General features: G+C 36.1%; 1 protein-coding gene across 3 annotated transcripts in view; it reads right to left on the minus strand.

The window, feature by feature from the left end:
- The window catches only part of Hmcn1 (hemicentin 1), a 381,331-nt gene that overhangs the window by 219,940 nt on the left and 140,513 nt on the right, over positions 1-20,878 (minus strand). For all 3 annotated transcript variants that reach the window (XM_048809830.1, XM_048809832.1, XM_048809831.1), the window contains exons 5-10: positions 19,715-19,886; positions 17,805-17,911; positions 7,600-7,720; positions 6,473-6,736; positions 5,662-5,806; positions 2,204-2,325 (exon numbers count right to left, since the gene is read on the minus strand). In XM_048809830.1, coding sequence (XP_048665787.1) covers positions 2,204-2,325; positions 5,662-5,806; positions 6,473-6,736; positions 7,600-7,720; positions 17,805-17,911; positions 19,715-19,886 — 931 coding nt within the window. The remainder of the gene's footprint in view (positions 1-2,203; positions 2,326-5,661; positions 5,807-6,472; positions 6,737-7,599; positions 7,721-17,804; positions 17,912-19,714; positions 19,887-20,878) is intronic.

Genomic DNA, 20,878 nt, shown 5'->3' on the forward strand with positions numbered 1-20,878 from the left:
GTGGGGGGGGGGGGTGTTATTGTGTTAATTTAAAAAAATCAGTACAGAAAACTAATATGTTTGTAATAGTATTAAACTGAACTAACAATATCATTTGAAAAGAGTAACTGTATGCTTGTACCAATTTATTCATTGGTTCCTATGTATTTGTTGTATTCAGTGAAAGAGAAATATAGTGCTTTCTACACCATTTTTGCATGTAAAACAATCAGTAACCAATATTTCAAATGAATCACATGCCCTGAAACATGTTGACTACAGCAGAATGCTAAAAATAATAATAATAATAAAGTAACATATCAGCAGAATTTTAGCTTTTCTTTAAATGGTTCTTGGACTCTATTTGACTTCGTACATTATAAATGTCCACAGTGACACCAGATTATCACTATCCCATGATGCCTTCTTTCCTAACACCCTTTATGAAATCTGAGAGCTGATTGTCCTGTGAGTCAGTTCCTGATTCCAATATGCTGATAAGTGACTTTAGCAAAGCAGCAGAGCTAGAGCCTCCTCTGAGGCTCAGGGGGATTCAGAAGCAGATTGGTGTAGTAGGCACCAGCCAGCCCTGAAAGAAATGTCCACTCTTCCAACTCCAAAGGGGCCCTTGTTTCTTACTTCTGTGCTGAGAGTCACTGCCATTACCATCAATGCTTCTCCCCCACCCCACCCCGTGCTTTAAAACAACTGAGTGGGAAACAATTCCTGAAAATCAGCTTGGACACAGTACAATTTCCTAGTTATGCCATTGCATAGCTGGCACAGGTTAATACACACACAGAAGTCACTAGCGCCACAGAGCCAAATTCCTAACAGTTCACCAGTGCTTGCTGGTACTTCCCGGTTATTTATGCAAGATGTCTAAGTCAACTCGAACTCTTTCCTTGTTGTCCTTCTCTTAATTAATATCGCTGGGAAAAATACTCAAGTGTTTGAGTATGTGCTTTCCCAGAAGCTGAGGAATGTTGACACAATTCCAATGATTTTCATAATTTCTGGAGATGAAAAAATGAATAGCTTGTGATGTATGTCAACTTGCTAACTCGTTTCAGAAGACAAATCTTTATTTTTCTAAGAAAAAGAGAATATAAACAACTTTACTGCGAAAAGAACTGCTTGCCTAACTTACATGCCTATGTTTCCAAAAGTTCAGCTTCAACTTACTAATAACAAGCACCATAAATCCCAGGTCCCCAATGGTCCCTCCTATCAGTGAAAAGCTTTCTTTGTCCTACATTGTCTCAAGAAAATGCACACCAGCACTAAAAGCAAATATAGACTTTGCTACAAATTCAAGAGCAGCAATACTTCAGTTATGACTAAACATACAGCAATACTAGTCCATAAGGCAGGTAAAAGATAATTCCATCAAAACAAAGTTTCCTATAAATTGTAAATACATGCCATGTTAGAGCTTAATCTTGTTTATTGATTATATAGGGTAGTCTTTTTTATTTCCTAAGAATCCTGGAGATTAGAAGACAAAATATGTTTTATTTAAAATATATTTCCTTACAATATGAAGCTTTTCTAGCATCTATTCATATGAAATATGCTCTCTGAATATAAAATATTAGCATTATTTCTGCCCTTCTTAATGACAATAATGTACCAACTGAGACCCCGTGTTGCTAGAATGAGATCATATTCATTGTTTTTGATTCAGAGATCAAAATCCATTCATAAAAGCACTCTGCTCATTATGAAAAAGGGGGCAGGGGCAGTTTACCCTTGTAACTAGAATAGATCCTTTACTTCAACTTTATTTTCTCAAGGGAAACTCCATAGGGTTATTGTGAAAGATATTTATTAAACTCCCACAATAATAATGGTGATAACCACAATAACAATACCGATAGTAACAATAACTTTCTACTAGGTGTCAGACTGTTATCTGAGTGCTTTACATATACTGAATACAGCACTCAGTCCTCACAGTTTTTCCATAGGATAGAAATGCATATTGTTATTATCCTCATTTATGGTTAGGGAAAACAGGCCTTGAGTCCTCAATAATGAAACAAAGAAAGTCACACAACTGGTACGTGGTGTAGCCAAGATTTGAGTTCACAACCGGTGAACAGATAGATGATTATTAAATCATAAAGGCAACTGTATACATGCAAAGTGGGTATCGACATCCCATTTCCATAGGTGCACTAATTAATATGCAGGTGATCACAAAAAACTTAGTGACAACTACCTGATACATCAAAATATGTTTGTGCCCGTCCCGTCCCTGCACTGCTGACAGCAATGCACTCATAGGAGCCTTCATCAGACAGAGTGACCTTTTCAATATCCCAGTTGACATTGGCAGATTCTCTGGGGGTAAGAAAATGGAAAAAAAAAAACACAAAACATTAGTTTCTATAGAACACAAGACCAAGTTGAAAACAATGATCTGACTATTTCTTTTCGAAGCATTCATTCGAAAGAACAATGCAAAGAAAGTTAATTGATAAACCAGGGAGTCATTTTTTAACTTATAATTACATACCTTTTTATAGTTCAACTAGAAAGTTAAGCTTTTCTACAGTGAACACAAAGACACAGCAAAGTCAGTAATCTATGAAGACTGCAAATTTCTTTAGGGGAACATTTTCTAACTATGTCAAAATATAAGAGAATAATGCTACCAAACACTTGCTAAATCTCTTTTCTTCCCCATGTCTTTCCCAGTTTTTGTTCAGGGATCTTAGAGAAAGCACTTGAATCAGGTTAATTTATAAGCATGAAGGCAGGAATCAACTTTTTGATTCCAAGAAAATAAATTAACTTTCTTATGTATAAACTCCACATGGGGCTATGTACCAAATCTGGTTCAATCTACATGTACAAAGAAAGGAGGGAAAAAATTATCAGTTTTATAGTCAAACTATCATTTAGGTTTTAGAAAATCTCTATTTTGTATATTCATTCATTTCATAACTATGCATTCTTTGTCCTTTGACACTGTTTAAATGAGTTGGGGGAAATGTCTTAGTAATAGACATTTAATTCTTGTTTTAAAAAAGTCCAATAATCTACATAAATAAGCATTATCCTATGTTAAAAAATACAGTTGAAATATAATAAATAGTTTCATAATTCTTCTCCTTTATCATCTGTGGTTATTCATAGCCTTTCTAGAAATTCAAGGAAAACCTAAGGAAAAAAGTCCATCTTGGAGCCTGATACCTTCTACTAAGTCTGAAAGTGTCGTAAGAAATCATACCTCAGAAAGGTATCTCCAAATCGCTCCCTGCCCAAACCCACCATGCTCATCATCAAACCACCACCAAGAACTGTCAGCACAGACCTAGAGCTTGTAAGAGAAAGTTAAGGAATAGATTCCTATTAACAGGAAAGCGAAAAGCCAAGCGTGGTCATTATTTCATACATTATAATAGCTGAGAATATCCATTTCCGCTAATGCTTCCTTTCAAAGCTCTATGCACTGTGTGCCAGGGGGCCTTATTATTACATTGAGAAGAAAATGGAATAGTACTTAACTCTATACTGCACTGATAACTTAAGCTGTAACTGAAATGCTTGGCATCAGTATGCTAGGCACAAGTTTGTAAATGTCATTATCTAGGAAGTACTGTAAGTTCCAGAAAGGCAGAAATTTGGAATTCATATGCCTTTGGTGTTCTCTACAGTGCCTGCTTTAGAGCTGAGCATATGCTAGAATTCATCCAAAACTTAGACTCATGGAAATACTGGAAACAGAAAGTGACAATTTTTCTAGCACCAAATCCCTCGTTTTAAAAATAGAAAATTTGAATGACAAATCATTTGTTCAAAATCTCATAACCTAGTTGGCTATTTGCTTGAAGACAGTTACAGCTGCACTTGGCATGGTCCCCCTTCTTGTTTATGAAATAGTACATGAAAATAACTGTTTTTTTTAATGTAGCTTTCTCAGCTGACATAATAAATATATTACCATATTTTTTTACAAGGGTTTGAAGGGATGAACTTTGGAATAGGGAAAATAACTTGCCCAATAGAAATATATCCTGCTACTAATGCAAACTGATTCTCTCTTAAGTCCCCTGAAGACCAAAGTGACTGACATAAACAAAGATTAAGTTGCATATTTCATACAATTAGGAAATCTGGGGCAGAGGCATGTGAGGGAATCAGGATTAGAGTATCATTCTATCATCACTTATGCCTAATTTTGTCTCTGGCCCTCACTTCCAAAGAGCTTAATACATGTCAGCAAGGCTTGTCATATTTCTGGGCCATGGAGCTGGAAAAATGAGAAAAAGAATTCTTGTGGCTTACCTCCCAAGAATTGTGTGGAATTAATGAATTAATGTTTATAAAGAATCTCAAGTGTCTTTGAAAAATGTTGCTATTTAAACAGGAAGAAGAATTTATTTTATTTCATCGCCCAGATATGTAGCTTCACCATTTGATACCCTGGTCAGTTATGTTGCCGTTTATAAAATATTCAGCTAAGTAAACCATCAAGATATACTATGTACAGAGCAGGAGATCAATCTTCAATGAATGGAAAACTTTCTAGTTACAATGAACATTCCTGCTGTACATTTTTGCTTAAAAATGAATCCCAATAAAGAGACTGCAGAAGCTAAGACTATCAAATATGTAACCGCGTATAGAAGTTGCTAATATTGAATTTACATTGTAAAAGGTTGGTAAAAAGAATTCCTAGAGTTTTCCCCCAAAATGTAGTTTATTTCATGGTTGAGTTAAAAGGCAAAGCTTTCCAGAAATCATTTCCCTCCACTTTTCAAGTTCTATTTATCATTAGAGTACTTCTATTTGTTTCAAAAAGTCACTCAGTTTCACAAGGAAAAGTTGGTGTCTTCGGAAGCCACTCCTGTTGATTGTTCTATGCAGCAGTCACACGTGCTTCTGGTCCACCATGTCATCCCACCTCCATCACACATCAAACCTCCCTGACATTATCTTCTCCCCTTCTCCTGGCCCACAGGGCTCTAGCCACACTGGGCTCATTTCTTTCTTTCCCACAGGTTTCGTCCACTTGGCCTTTATATGTATGTACCTGCTCTTCCTGGGGTGTGCCCTCTCTTCGGTGGTTAATGAACGAGCATCTCGCTCACATCTTCAGGTCTTTGCTCAAATGCCCCTTACCCTCAGTCTTAAAATTTCAACCTGGCCCAAACAACATGGCTCCCAGCCTCCTGCATATGACCCTTCCTAATTACCCCGTTCTACTTTCTTGCCATAACACCCATCAGATCCCCTTATCATGACACTTCAAATTAGAATCAGAGACATTTTTACCCCAAAGCCAATAAAGCGAAAGCTTCAGGGCCTCTCCTTAATAAGGTCCCCTTCCAAGGTCTGATAAGTGCCATTGTGTTCATCATTCTCTGTTCTTTGTCTTAACATGGAACTTAAATTACATAAAATTCAAATTCTACAAAACCTGAATAAACCCTTGGATGTGCTCTAGCATTGACTGTGTTCTCATATTACATTTATCATCTGCTTACTGTCTCCCTCCATTACCATAAGCTCCACCAAGGCACACCCAAGTCTGTTTTTTCCCACTGTGATATTCCAACACCATGAAGCAAGTAAGTGAAAATTGCTAGGGAAAGAGTACCTTAATATGAGAATCTATTTGCATTTACATGTTTAACGCTAATATTGATTAGTGATAGAAACATTACACACTTTAAATACTGGTCTACTCCGAGTGTAATTCCATTTCTGACAAAGCTCAAGGTAAAGGGCAGAAAACTTTCAACAGAGCAGGGAATTTGGCCCGGCTGCAGGTAGTATCCTGGGGTTTTTTTGGGCATTGTAACTTTAGGAGCATCTAGAAAAAAAAAAGAAAAAGAAAATCACAACAATACTAAGTACTTCCTGTGAAACTATTCACAAACTTCACAAATCATTCCAGTAAATCATCTGCATTCCAATTAATCCAAATCACTCAAAATAACTTTTATTATGTTTATTTGTTCAAAGTTGATTTATTTATAGATATTGCCATGGCCGCCTTACTAATGGTATCCATGGAATCATGTTACCTGCTGCTTCCACATAATCCCAAATCTGTGATCTCATCTCCTCTTAATAGAAAGATATAATTAACTAGTAATTAACTAACCATTCAAGTAAAGGCAGAATGGTCACCAGTTGTTCACAGTGCATTTTTGTTCACAAAGCAAAATGTTTCTGATAATTGAATATAAACATTCGGCCACTGTAGAAACTTTTATCAAGCTTTTTTAGAGAGTACTAGAATTTCCCATTTCAAGCTCTTAAATTGATTAATCAAATTTTCAGTTCTGCATTCAGTGAGACCTAACATGAAACACTGAAAGTGTTACTTAGCGGTTAAGAAAAACCAAGTTATTTAAGTATAAATGCCCACCAGTTTAATGCCATCGTAGTAATATGAGATATTCTTTTTTATTTTCTAATCCATTCTTTACCACATCACCCCCTTCAGCTGTCTATATCCCAAGGTTGGACTCACCTGGGACAATACTAGAAAAGGAAACACTTGACACTCTCTGGAAGAGATAATCGTCCTTATCATAGCCCGTTACTTTGAGAAAGAAAGCTTCATTTGGTGGTATGAAGTCAGAAATATTCCATATGCCATAAGGTTTTCGATCTGGGTAATATTTCACAGGAATAACCTTCAGGGAACCTCCTGAGATACTCAGAAGTTCCAGATGATCTACTCTAGCTGGACTTGAAATGCCTGAGGTATTCAGCAGCACATAGGTAGGAATCCCTAGAAAAGGAAGACTCTGTCAGAATCTACAAGTTGCACACAACTTAGGCTATATAGTAAATAAATATTTGCATTAAAATAACTTGTAAGTACCATAAGGAGGAGTATACAGTTTTCCCTACAAAGTGCAGAGCACCATAGAACCTTTTCTACATAGAAGTTAACCACAGAAACTTAGAAAATACAATGTGGTCATCTCTATAGTAGTTTAACCATAGGCAGCAAAAAAATGAATATTTTGTTACATGATGTTTGATTATATAAATATTTTTAAAGATTTATGATTTTATATCCTTATGGAAACTGCAGCAATAAAAATATGTGAACAGTGATGGAAAAAATACTGTAAGAATTATGGTATGTTGGAGCTACATAATTATAAATCTTACTGTATGAATTAAAATAAGAGCAAAAATAAACTTTGGTAATCAGCGATGCTTTCATCTTGGAACACACATTGGGACATGGTGTCTTATTTTTCAGCTATATTCAGGCATTTCATCTTGACAATGAGATCATTTGTAGATTTTTAGTAAAAAAAAAAGTTTCAAGGTCAAGATCAGTAGTTCTCTAAACTTAATAAGCAATTGCTCACTAAAATGCAGACTCCTAAGCTCTGCCTTCTGTGGCTCTAACTCAGGAGACTGGAGTATGGCCCAGAAATCTTCATGTTTAACAAGCTCTCAGGTGATTCTTATATCACTAATCTTGAGACTTGAGAAACAAACTAAACCAAAAGAGCAATTGTGTTTTAAGATGCTATGCCTCTTAATTTTGTTAAATACTAAAAAAAAATTATAAACACACAGACGATTGAGAGATATTTTCACTTACACCAGTTTAAGTAGTATGCACATACAAACCTTGCACAGGTCTGCTGACTGTTTTCTTGAAGTCCAGGGTGGGCTTTCGAGAAAAGCCAGCTCGGAAATCAATAGTACTGAGCCCAGTGATTCGAACAGAGTGTCTTCCACTGCTAGAAGTCTGAAAATGTTTAATGACAAATCTAGTAAGCAGTTGATCCAGAATGCTGATCACAATAAGTACTAACCCATATGACAAATTGTAGTGTTTAACACTCATGTTCAATAAGTGAGTCTCTGACTTGAGTACTCTTGCACTTAGCTCTGAGTCTACTTTGAAATGCAAGTTTCCCAGCACACTCTCTAAGAGATCTGCTGTAAAATACAATTCAGTCATACATTGCATGTCTAAGGGTAGAAGATATAAGATTTCAGTCACTAATAAATTTGAAGTAGATCTGTAAAAGCTCCATTAAGGGATGGACCTTCATTTTTGTTCTCTGTTCTTCATATGGTAGATGCTCAGCAAATATTGACAGGGAAAAAAATGAGTCAATTCCCTCTTACAAATACCATCCAGATTCAATTCTGGAAAATAGCTCCTTTTTCTTTGTTCATGGAACATTAGCGTCAGGACAAGAACAGGAGCTGAGCGTTTTCCAGATTTCATGCAATGGCATCCTCAGCATAGCAGCATTCTAGCAAAGATACTTGGGGTTTGAAATGAAAATGTGAGTTAAATACAGTCCTCACCCCACAGAGCTTGTGACTCCTGAGGGAAATGGCTGGAGAAGTCGGAATGCGATAATACAGCAAATTCAGTGATGAACATATACAGAAGAAATATAGACTAGCCTGTTACGCTAAACTGTCATAAAGGGGATAACAGCTGTACTAAATATGGAATCATAACTATGCACTCAAGTGGCTCCTATATACATAAATAATAAACAATTATGGAATAAGTGCAAAGGATAAAATGATACCAGTGTTTACTAGGCACTTCTGCAATGCCTTGGCTCTTAAATACATTGGCTTATTTAATGCTCATTACAACTTCATAAAGAAGACATCATCAGTTTCCTCAGTGTTCAGATAAGAAAATTGAGATGCTACATTGTTAAAACAGTTTCTTCAAGTTTGCAGGTTTGGAAATGGCAGAGAGGAGGTTTTAATCCAAAGGTCAGGTTCCAAACTCTTCACCACATTGTCTACTGTAATAAATCAGCATTAGCTGCTATTTCAGTTTCTCTCAAAGAAGGATCTAAGGATCTCCTGCAGCTATACCTACACCAAATCACTTGGGTTGTTTGTTAAAAAAATGCGGACTTCTGTGCTCCAGCCTAGATTTACTAAATCAGAATCGCTGTTCAGTGGAGTCTAAGAATCTGTATTTCAAAAACCACCTCTAACTTAGCAATGGACGTTTGCTGTTATTTTATTACATTCACTGCCAATGTTTTGTCTCACAATGGAATGACTGCATGATACCAGCATTTAAGTAGAGGTGAACATGGGAGAATGGGATACACAAGATAACACCAGGGACCCAAATGAGGATCCCAATCTCAACTCTGAGAAGACACATAGTCAGATATCCAGCAATAAGAGAATGCAATAGAAACAGCCAGAAGAAACCACATCAGCATTAAAGAGGACCGCTGCCGAGGCGGTGAACAGTACCCCCTAAATCACTGTGGCTCCTTTTACTTAATAATGAGGAGAAGAAAGATGAGAGATATCTGTCCCTGTTGCTACCATATTTCTTTCTTATTGAGCACAATCTACAAAAACTCAAAGGTAAAGAAAATAAAAATAGGGCTGGGGATGTGGCTCAAGTGGTAGCACGCTTGTCTGGCATGCGTGCGGCCCGGGTTCAATCCTCAGCACCACATACCAACAAAGATGTTGTGTCTGCCAATAACTAACTAACTAAATAAATAAATAAATATGTTTAAAAAAAAAGAAAATAAAAATAACACAACATTATGAAAACATTGTTCAATATTCTTAGCATAAGTGTTGCTATATTTTTAGTACAAATAATGCTGCTGGATACTATGATTCATTTTCATAAAGATTACAAAAGATTGCATGTGTCAATATAGGGGTCTCCATCTCACCACTTATTTCATTATTTCTAAAGGAAAATATGCTATGAATTTCACATAATAAATGAAAAAGGAAGTTATAGACCATGACCAAATTTGAAATCAGGGACTGTGAATACAGTTGTATAAAACCTTGCAAAGTCAAATTTCACTTCTTCAAATAAAACAGTTTTACTAAAGACACTACATGTACTGATTTCCTGTAAGTCATTCAAAATGCTCACTATTATAGTAAACTGATGGAGATTGATTCACCGACATCATAGATCACTGTCAATTGCCCTGCTGCTCAGAAAGCCCCTTATGATAAAACAGCTATTGAGGTTACTAAGGAGGAATATGACACACTATTAGCCAAATGACTGCCACCAAGTACTAATCATCTGCCAAGTGCTCTGTGCATAAATCAACTGACAAAGGCTGCTTTAAACAGTGGTGCTCGATACCCGAGTGAAAAAATTACAGATTATGCAAGTGTTTGAAAATATGTTATCTTTTGTTGCTAAATCTGACATTAAGATAAAGCAGATTGGATGAATAGAGAGGCCCTTACAATTACCCAAAATTATCATAAATTAAAATAACTTGGATCCCTAAAATACTACACTAATTAATGAAGTATGTAGAAATGAGAAGGTAAGTTTATTATTCTATGAGCAATGTTAAAATATAAAAATTAATAAATTAACAAAACATCTTACTTTCATGTTTCTTTATTATACTGTAAAGATACTGCCTGTATAGAATTTAAAATGGCTTGTGAGTAAAGAAACCTCCAAGTTAGTCCACTTTTATACACAATTATAGGCAACTCAAGACTAACCAGGATAATGGGAATAAAAAAATATTGTTTCAAAATAAAATAGAAAAAATTTAGAACAATTTAGATAAAAATGGCTCTAATATAAACTATGCATTTGTCATTCTTTAAACAATTATCTTAAAAGAATTAAAATAATATGCGGACAATATTTTAGGAATATTAAACATCACATTAAATTTCTTTGTGAGAAAGTACCAAAAGTTTGCTGCTAAAGCTTTTATTTTAAGAGTATTTCTTATCTGAGCTACCTTTTAAATATATTAGTGAAATGGGACAATAAAGCTTAATGTAAAATGATGGCAAAATGATAGGTGAAGGAGAAAGAAATATTAACATTGATAAAATGTACTTGGAGACTAAGCCTCTTACATAAACTACCACTCTTGTTTCTCATAAAAGCTCCTCTGAGAGAGTACCATTATTATTCTCATTTCACAAATCAAAGAGGTTAAATAATTTGATCAAAATAGCAGTGGAGCAGGTACTAAATCATATGGAGGTATTCGGGGGCAAAGAAAATTCAACTAGTTCTGTAACTGAGTTAAGCAGAGGCAACCAAGCCGTATTTCTTCTCCTTCCCTTATCTTCCAAATTATTTGAGCCTTCCTAATATTATTTTTTTCCATATATGTAATAAAACTAGAAAGCCAAAATTACTTTTAATATTTTCTACCTGATACTTTTATATCAGGTAGCATCAATCTGTTACATTAAAATTAGAGTATTATTCCAGAAAGCTGGTCAACAGAGTATCTTTGAGCACCACTCTTGTATTGGAGCCACCCTAACCTCGTTTCTCCGTAGTTCACAAGGAAATTTAGGAGCAGCATGCTGGCTCAGAGTGTAAGAGAAAATTTTCTACACACCAGATCCTGGACAGTGTTTCCATGGGCTAGAAATTCCTAGAGGTGTTTTAAATAGTCAACTTAATCATACAACTTAAAGATGTTTATAGTGGGGTATGTTCCTGCCCTGAGTGAGGAGTCTCATGTTCATGAAGCTGTGGAAGGATCTGAGTCAGGAATTCACAGGCTGCTGTAGCATAAACCAGAGGTGAAGCAAAGGTAGATTTGACAGAGGTGCGTTGATGCTAGACGCCACTGGCATCTTGAAATCATAAATAGGTCATCTTGACCTATACAATAGTCAAAGAAGGAACAGAACGGGCCAAAGTCTAGTTTTCTGATTGGAGCGAGATGACCAGGAATGAAGACTCAGGACAGGCTGAAGCACCATGGAGCAAGCACCATGGAGAGCTCCAGGAGAACCCGGTGGCTCCTCTGAGGTCTCGGCTCAGGTCTCCTGGCCAGCTCCACTGCAGATCGAGGGCTTATCAATTATCTGCCTATATTCAAAGCCCCTTCAGGGCAGTAACAATGTCCTTCATCACCTAGAGAATATGATTCAACAGGCACATAATAATTGAGGGTTTAATAAATGATGATAATAGCCTGGTGTTAATGCTCTTCCTTGGATTCCCCTGAAACTAGCTAATGTCAGAGTCACCAAGAACTCACTGAATTATTCTAGATGCATTCTGCTAAGCATGTTCACATCTTATGTAACCTTGCTAACTCTGACATCCAGAGATGATTTTATATATAGCACCATAAAAAAACAGTCTCAAAGTAATTGTAATTATACTTGCCTTAGTTTAGACAGCAAGTTAGATGGCAATTATTCCAAGTTCAATGTTCTTTCTATAGTCCCTAAGTCTATGCAGAGTGTTTTAGGATAACATAATCTCATGGCAGACTTGAAATCCTAGGCATGGAAGACAATAAAAAATACTCTGCAACTATGTGACTATTATTCTATATTCTTCTTTTCAGTACTGGGAATTGAGCCCAGGGTCTCATGCACACTAGGCACACACACTATCACTGAGATACATTCCCAGCCCTCTTCAAAATTTTATATTGAGACAGGTTATCACTAAGTTGCTCAGGCTGGACTTGAACTTGTGATCCTGTGTTCCTCAGTCTTTCTAGTAGCTGGGGTCACAGATATTTGCCACTGACCCTGGCTGCTATTCTGCATTTCAGTTAGGAAAGTTCAGTCAGTGGGTTATTGGTAAACTCCTCTCTAAAAATTAGTAAACCTCAATTTTTTTAAACGTTCTAATTTGTATGGAGTAAATACTTCCATCATGGCTGATTCTTAGCTCCCAATATGATGCCACTGGATGCAGATGGGAAGAAAAGGGCATTCCAACTCCCCACGAGCTTCTGTGAGACAGCCCTAGCATGCCAGGCTGCAATGAGAGTTCTGGTCCATTGGTGATGCAGGGGGCAAAGTGTGTCACTTCTGGGATGAGCTAGAAGTGACCGAAATCTCTTCTAATTTATTCAGTGTATGCTCTTGTCCTTTTCCCTGTTAAAGGAACTGAAGAAGCTGCATGCTTTGAATTATAATGGAGCCTCCCCATCAATTTGAATTCCTGAGTGACTGTGTGAAGCAGAACATCCTGTCAACCTTCCATAACATGGAACAATAATGAGGTCTGAACCTTCCTGTGCTAATCCAGTGAGAATTCCTCCCTTCACTAAATAGGAAATCTGCCCTGTTGTAAACTGAATTAAAAATTGGTTGATAGTTTTTATTTCTCTTCCCTAAAGTGTTGTAATGTTTTCTAAAATAGCAAATGTTCCTGAAGGTAAAAATAAAACAGGCCCCCTCCATTTCATGTATATCTACATTACAATAAAAATTCAATGTATAATTTACATATATTTGAGAGAATAACTGATTTTACTATTTAACCTATCTATGTGTTAGAAACCGTTACAACACTTTTAGCCAGTATCTCATGGAGGTTGACAACATGAAGTAGCTATGATTTTCCTCAGACTTAGGGTGGTCAAGTAATATTTCTAGGCCAAAAAGATATTAAGTAATGGATCTTGAACATCAAATAGACATCCAGCCACATTAGAAGCATTTGCTCTCAAATGATACTATCATTATTTTATAATTAAAAAACTTGATGGTTTCAATCAATTATTTAAAAACCTACTGTGAGTCAGGCACTGTGCCAGTCACAAAGATAGAATAATGCTAGCTAGATTTATATATCATCATTTTACTGGACATAGAAGGAAAATATGATTAGGAAAGAAATGTACCCAAAGTGCAGGATTTCTATTAAATATATGTATATGCACATTCATATATACACACCCATATGTTCATATATACTCAAGGGTATCTATCCCTAAGTATGCAAATATATTTTAAAATGGAAGACATATTTAGTTAACAGTCTGATATTGTCAGGTCAAAATAACTGGGACATTTTCTTGGGAAAATCCACTATACAGTATACCACTGACCTAAAATATACCTAACCATTTAAATAGCACATCTGATATAGTATACAGTGAGAATAACTGGAGGACAGTGTTAGAACCTTTCTGTGTGGTCCTTTGTAAACTGGAGGTTGATTTAATAATGATTCCTAGACAAGCTCTGCCAATTGAGTCTGATTTCTAAAATATTCTCACCCTGCCAAAAATTCATTAGTATGCTCTGACAACCAACACAAACATCTAAACCAAAATATTTCTACTAGTCTCAGAATCTCAATATAATCACAAGGTTTGGTACACTCCTTTTATATCTGGGGGATTATCTAAGCATAATTTGTCCAAATTTACTTAATGGAAACATACCCCAGGGGATGTGTTAAACTACATGATCACACTGATAATCCCTGATGAATAGAAACATTTCGTATTAACTAAACCTATTATTTAATATATTTGCAGGGAGTTTCCCTTAAGGAGCAGAGGACAAAATTTGGCTCAAGGGTTTCTGTGGCTATATTTGAACACTCTATATATAGATAGAGCTGCCTGAATGGAAAATTCATATTGCTTCTCAGAAATAAGATCCAGGACTTGCAGCTTCTCTACAAATGGAAACCTACTGGCATAAACAACTTCTCTTCTGTTTTTAATAATACTTTATAGTCTGTTCAGTTACTATTTTGCAGCATGCTTTACCTACATCAAAGGTAAGTGAGAACATTTGAGTTACTTATATGATTATAGAAATGAGTGGACTCATCATGTCTGTTTAGTAAAAGTGCCCTCATGTGTCAAGGACTTGCTAGGGAAGCCACAAATGAAAAGCAATGGCCATTTGTAGCATCTTAAATCACAGACCACATCCAGGCACTCTATGCTAGTACCTAATCTGTGGGCTAATGCCTGCTTCCCTAGACATCCTCAGAACCCACGGGCTGATGTTTTATTCACAATGTTTTTCTCAGACACTGGAATTTACTAGTGGCAGAAACTACTCTATTGTCAACGATGGAGAGAAAATCTGTACAGAAATAAAAATAAAACATGGGAGCAATTAATTCAAAAGGGACATACCAGAAAAGTTGCACTGAATGCTACAGGGGAAAAGAGTATTTTAGAGGGAAAAAAAATCTGACGAGACTCAGTAAAAGTGTTGCCATCTGATCTGAACCTTGGGAGACAGTTACAAGTCAGACTGAAAGGAAGGGCATTCTAGGGAGAAGGAATAGATTGGGGGGCGGGCAGGGAACATGGGGAAGAAAGAGTACAGGATGGGGGCCAGGACATAACTGTATTTGGCTGGTGTATAAAGTCAAGTGATGGAAGACGACCAGAAAGACTGGCTGAGGCTCAGCGGAGTGGCATTTCAGTATCCTGCACACATTAAATAATATATAGACTGCTCTCTGTACTTGGGATAAAAACTGTTATTTGAAACATTCAAAAAGTCATTAATAATTCTTCTGACAGAGCAGACATTTTCCAGATAGCAGGGTGCACGGGAGATAGCTCCAAGGATACATTATCTAATCTCACACATTTCTCTTCGAGAAAGACCAAAGGTAAAACATTTATCATTCATTAGTCATCCCAAAGGGAGGTCCCATGTCAGCAGCAATATTTATGTCAGTACATTCAGCTCACTTTTCTTTGCATCATCCTGATACATTCTTCAGGTCTTTCACATGACAGCAATGTAAGTTTATTTTTAAGTTGCAACATATCCTTTGGTTGGTTGTTGGCAACTATATGCACTAGAAACAGTGAAAACAAGAAGTGGAGGTTCTTTGGTGGGGACTATATATAAATGTAAGATGAGATGATAATAGATATTGTGTCTTTTTATTATTCTTTTAATTATTGGAGACTGAGCTTAGAAACTTGTTTGAACAGTTTTCATCACTTCACCATCTTATCATCCCTCTCCTCCTCACTCACAGGCTAATCCCAGTACCTCTACACTCTAATTATCAATTAAATGTGCTTACTGCCCATTAAGTCAGTCACATGGAACACAGCCAAAGGCAGACACTCAGGAAGTGTTGATTAAATAGATGGCCGAATGAATGGGCGTTTTAGGCACAAGGTTAGAGCCATACAACATCCCTGTTCCAGGCACGGATTTTACTAGAGGAAACACTGCTGGTAGCAATCCACATCACCAGAATACAGGTTCAAATATCTCACAACAAATTACCAGTAACATGGAAGAATGGCATCACTTGCATGTATTTCACAGTCAGTAATGGATAACTTCATGTTGCTATTCAGAGAGCAAGAACAGACTAACTCAGTGAACTGCTAGCTCAGGACAGGACTGGCTTAAGTCATGCTGAAAGAATTTGGGGGATAAAGAGACTCAACACTTATATTCCTTCCTATCGTGGTCACAGAAAATCAGACTCAACACTAGTCATATTTCAGGCAATTAGATCCAAATAATTGCAACATCAAATTTAGCCATATTTATTTAAAATATTATAGCAACATAACTCTTCACCATTGCCAATCACATACCTCCAATAAATACTGGGACACCTACTATGCAAGGAACTGGGTGATTCAAACAGGCATATAGAACCTTTTCTGGTCCATTCGTTAAGAAATTTCAAGATTTGCTTTCATATTGACTTTTATATATCTTCTTCTTCTATATTATCCACCTCCAATAACCCATACTCCATTTTCCCTACAGGGCTTGATTTCTGAGAGTAAGTAAATGTCCTCCTAGGCCTTGAATGGTGTTCCTATGTAAACGGTCCTTCTTTAAACTGGGAAAATCAATGTAGATATTCTTTTTAAAGACCAAAAACTGACTGGCATGCAAAATCGGCTCCCTGAATTTCTAAGACTTATCACAGTCACACACTTTTGCAGCAGTTCTATCATCTGAATCACAGTCCCAGAGATCCCGTTTCTTGTGTAGGAAAGCTGAGCCAATGAAGGAGGAAATCATGCTCAGGCATCTTCCTTCAGGTTCTCCCAGAAGGATTCTAGAGCAAGTTGTTGACTTGGGACATGCAAAGCCTGCTGATAGGAAGAGGGGAAACAGAAGAGGCCAGTCAAGGGTGTGCTTTTATGGCTGCTCCCAGGGTGAACACCTGGACCTCATTCCTTCTGGGGCTGAAGGCTGCTCCTGAGAAGTGTTAATTCCTCAGCCGAACAGCCTTCTCCTGTTCTGGGGAGGAAGGAAAAAAAAAAAAGCCTCCCAGATACAGAAATGAAAATGCTGGAGTTGGAAGGAGGCCAGGGCACATTAGGCAGTCTGAAAAATACAGCAAGTCCCTCAGCATCGACCACTGTGGGTCACCCAGGAACCTGCAGCCAATTCCAAGTGCATGTTCTTTCCATCTTTCCTCTATGTGCCAAAATTGGGTGCTTTACTAAAGTGGTGATAAGACCCTTAAGATAAAATTCCAGTTTTCAATTATCATTGCTGTGTTAAAGAAAACAATGCATATAGATCCAACCAAACAACAAGGGTTCTTTGAGAGCTTGAGAGCTTGCACTATAACAGAAGCTACATGGAGTATTTCACTGTCTCATCTTACCTTAATTTTCAGACCAAATTTAAGAAGCAAGGACTGCCATCCTTAAAGACCAAGGAGGAAAGCAAGGCACAGAGTTCTGTTCTTGAACAGTACAGTTATTAAGATTGAGATTCACACCCAGGTACCTCCACACCAAAGCCAATGACCTGAACCATCATTCTCTATTGGCTCCATGTCTGATGATTTTGGAGCAAGGGATGACAATAAAATCAACCCACAGGTTTGACAATAGGAAAACTATTCAAAAATTTTAAGCATTATCCTGAGGCATCAATGATGTTCACGGTCATCAACAAGTAACATTACCAAATTCATGATCAAGACACTCTGAGGCATGCACTAGGTGGACTGGTTTTTATTAGCAGCACTCTCCATGATGGCAAGAGTAGATATAAGTAAACTGTTGTACATACTTTCTACAACAGGCCAACATAAAGTAAAATAATAAACAGCCTTTGTGAAGTAACAGTACCTTCACTGTCCACATCCCAGCCTCTGGCTCCTTCACATTCACCACTTTGGCAGAGTTATGGATATTTAATAGCTCATTCAGGCCAAATCCCTTTTTGATCAGCTTCCCTGAAAAACAAACAGAAAGGTAACAAGCATAATCTTTCTCCCAGTTAAGAATATTAGCTAATTTAACATTACATAAAGCTAAGAGTATGATCCGATTTCAAATAACACAGAGACAGTTTTTTACTAATGTGTTGCAAACTAACCCAAAGGGCTCTTCTTTTCTATGTTGTGGCAGGTATTCGTGCCCACAGCTTAAAATATTTTTGTCTAAAATGTACTTGGATACTGGGACTGAAGTAATAGATTCCCATCTGTAATGTTAATTTGATGGCAAAGTAAGAATAACAACTGACAAAAGTAATCACTTCCAAAGCCAGCCTAGATAAACAACAATTAGAACAAGTTATGTGCAGTCACTGGAGACATAGAGATTAAGTACATGGCAAACTCAGCGAACCAGAATAAATGTCTTTTCAGAGATCAATCAAGGTATTGTCTTTTCAAGATCAAGAAAGCTCTGGGCATATCTCTGCACTATGTTCAAAACTTCAACTAGTTTTCCATGAAGCACAGGAGAAGGCTTTATGTGTCATATAAATAATTAAAAGAAGCCGTATCATAAAGTGGAATGAGACCATCCTGCCAACCTGAGATTTAGCTGAAAGTATCTAATAGTTGGAAACTAAGGAAGAAAAAAAGCAAATATGGAAGCAAGCCATAATTTAGCTTTTCCCTCCCAGCCTTCCTACCAACTACTTTTACAGTTACATAAACAAATAGGTTGCAAGCACCCTATGTTTGAATTGAAAGTTTTGCAATCATTGTATGCCTAATGACTTTTAAAAATAGTAGAAACAAAATGCAATGGTTTCAGGTACTTTTAAGTATCCATGTCATGAAAAACACATGTCTTTCCTGGGCAGTATGGTTACCATTACAGTGGAATGTGACCCCAAGAGACAAACCCACTAATAAGGCCAAACCTATAGAAGTTTTGAAAAAGAGGTTTTACTTGTTTTATAAATTTAAGTGCTTGCTGATGTGGATGTGGCCTCTAAGGACAATTTCATATGTTGTTTTCTTTTAGGAATTATTTTCTTCTCAGATTCAAAGAAAGCTAGTTAACTCTTTTCCTTTCAGTTAATATTCATAAAGAGAAAAAAATATGCAACATATGACAAGGGCACTGTGTAAATACTACTATTCTGCAGATATCAATAAGTAACAAAAATATTTCTAAATGCAAATGTTAAAAATTTAGGGTTTTTTATTATTATATTATTTTTCAACTTAAGAAATGATTTATCCACTAGCAAAGGATTCAGGAAAATCATGTAATTTTAAAATATAATTGAGGAAGCAGTACATTATAACATTCCTCACTGAGAACATAATTTTGATATTAACAACTATCTTCTATAAAATCAAATGTCACCATAAAAATGATAGTGAAAAATCAGACAATTGTTTTAGAAATTTTTTAGTGCGATTCATTTTAAAATTACAAAAAATGTTCAATTTTACAGAATAAGTTTCTGTGAAACATGTTACGTATAGACTAAAAAATATAATATCAGGTTCAATTTAAATGTTTCTTTTTAATAATTTAACTACGATCAATTTACTGAACTTGATCTGTTTAAACGTGGGAAGTTTTAGTTCTTTGAATCTCATGTTAATTCAACCATGCTTAAGACCAAAAAAATGTTTTGGTTTTTAAAAGCATTTTCTATAGTCACTTCTGAATTTATTGAATGTATTCCTGAAGCTGGCTTTAGCATGACATGAATAACTGTGCAAAAGTATTTTACCCCTAGCCCCATGAGTTTTGTACTTTATTACATCGTGTTGGATTTATCTTACCTAAAGGATTGAGAATCTCAATCATGGGAGAAGGACCACTCAGAGACACAGTGACCTCTTTGAGGCTGGGATCAAAAGGAATTTTCCAGGTATTTACAGCCTGTTCCAAATGATCTGTGGATAAGAGGTGCACTTTGGAGGCCTGCACTGCTTCTTCTACCCACTTTAACACCTGTAAGAGAAAAAAGCATGAGTGATTTCAGAAAGCATTTATAGCCCAGACCACCATACTATAATGACTTACAGTGTTTTAAAATATTGTAGTACCTATTGAAAAATAATTGCAATATCGAGAAAATAATCATTTCTCTGATAAAATGAATAAGTAACAAGAATAACAGGGCAAGTAACTATTCTATTTAAATAAAATAGAAAAATATTTTAGATTACAACCAATTTAGGTAGTGCATTATTGAAAAGTAGTCTTTAATATTAAGAAATTGAGCTTAAAAGAGCTGTGGACAAGGAAAACTCATTTCTCAGAAGTGTTTTGCAAATTCAAAAAAAAAATTCCATTAGTTAATTGGTGCATGCTGGATAAGTACTGATATACCGATCTTACAACAATTCACTATAAATCATAGTAATCTTTAGTCTAACTCATCCATATGTCCTTCAAGATTTTATGTAATTATAAATAACTTGTAGTTAGACATAAGACTAAATAAGCTAAATATTAAGCTACAGTCAAGCTCTTAAAGATAAATAAAAATGCTAACTTCAGCAGGAGTAGTTACAAATTAAGTATCAAATACTGTGACATGTATTTATTTTCTATAAAAAGATCTTTTTCCTATTTTTTCCTCCTACCTCAAGGGCAAGGGCAAGCAGCTAAGACATATTGTCATATAATAACAATATGAGGCTATTATGTCCATCATGAAACAAATGTTTACTGTGTGAAGTACTCTTCCATGTACTAAATATTATTGAGTATATTTTAGCTGCTCTTCTTCTCTGTACTAGTATTTACTAAATGTTTTTACTGTTATTATATATTATTTATTTTCATACATGTTCCCCCTGCCTTTATCAAGCATCAAAAATCACTTTATTTCTTCAGGTATCTGAAACTACTGATGTCAGTGAAGTTGGACATGATGATAATAATGTTCTTCCTAAATAAGAGAATGCAATATGAATCCTTAAGTCAAAGAATGCATG

The sequence above is a fragment of the Marmota marmota genome, unplaced genomic scaffold, assembly GCF_001458135.2.
Source record: "Marmota marmota marmota unplaced genomic scaffold, marMar, whole genome shotgun sequence".
In the NCBI taxonomy this organism is placed as follows: Eukaryota; Metazoa; Chordata; class Mammalia; order Rodentia; family Sciuridae; genus Marmota; species Marmota marmota.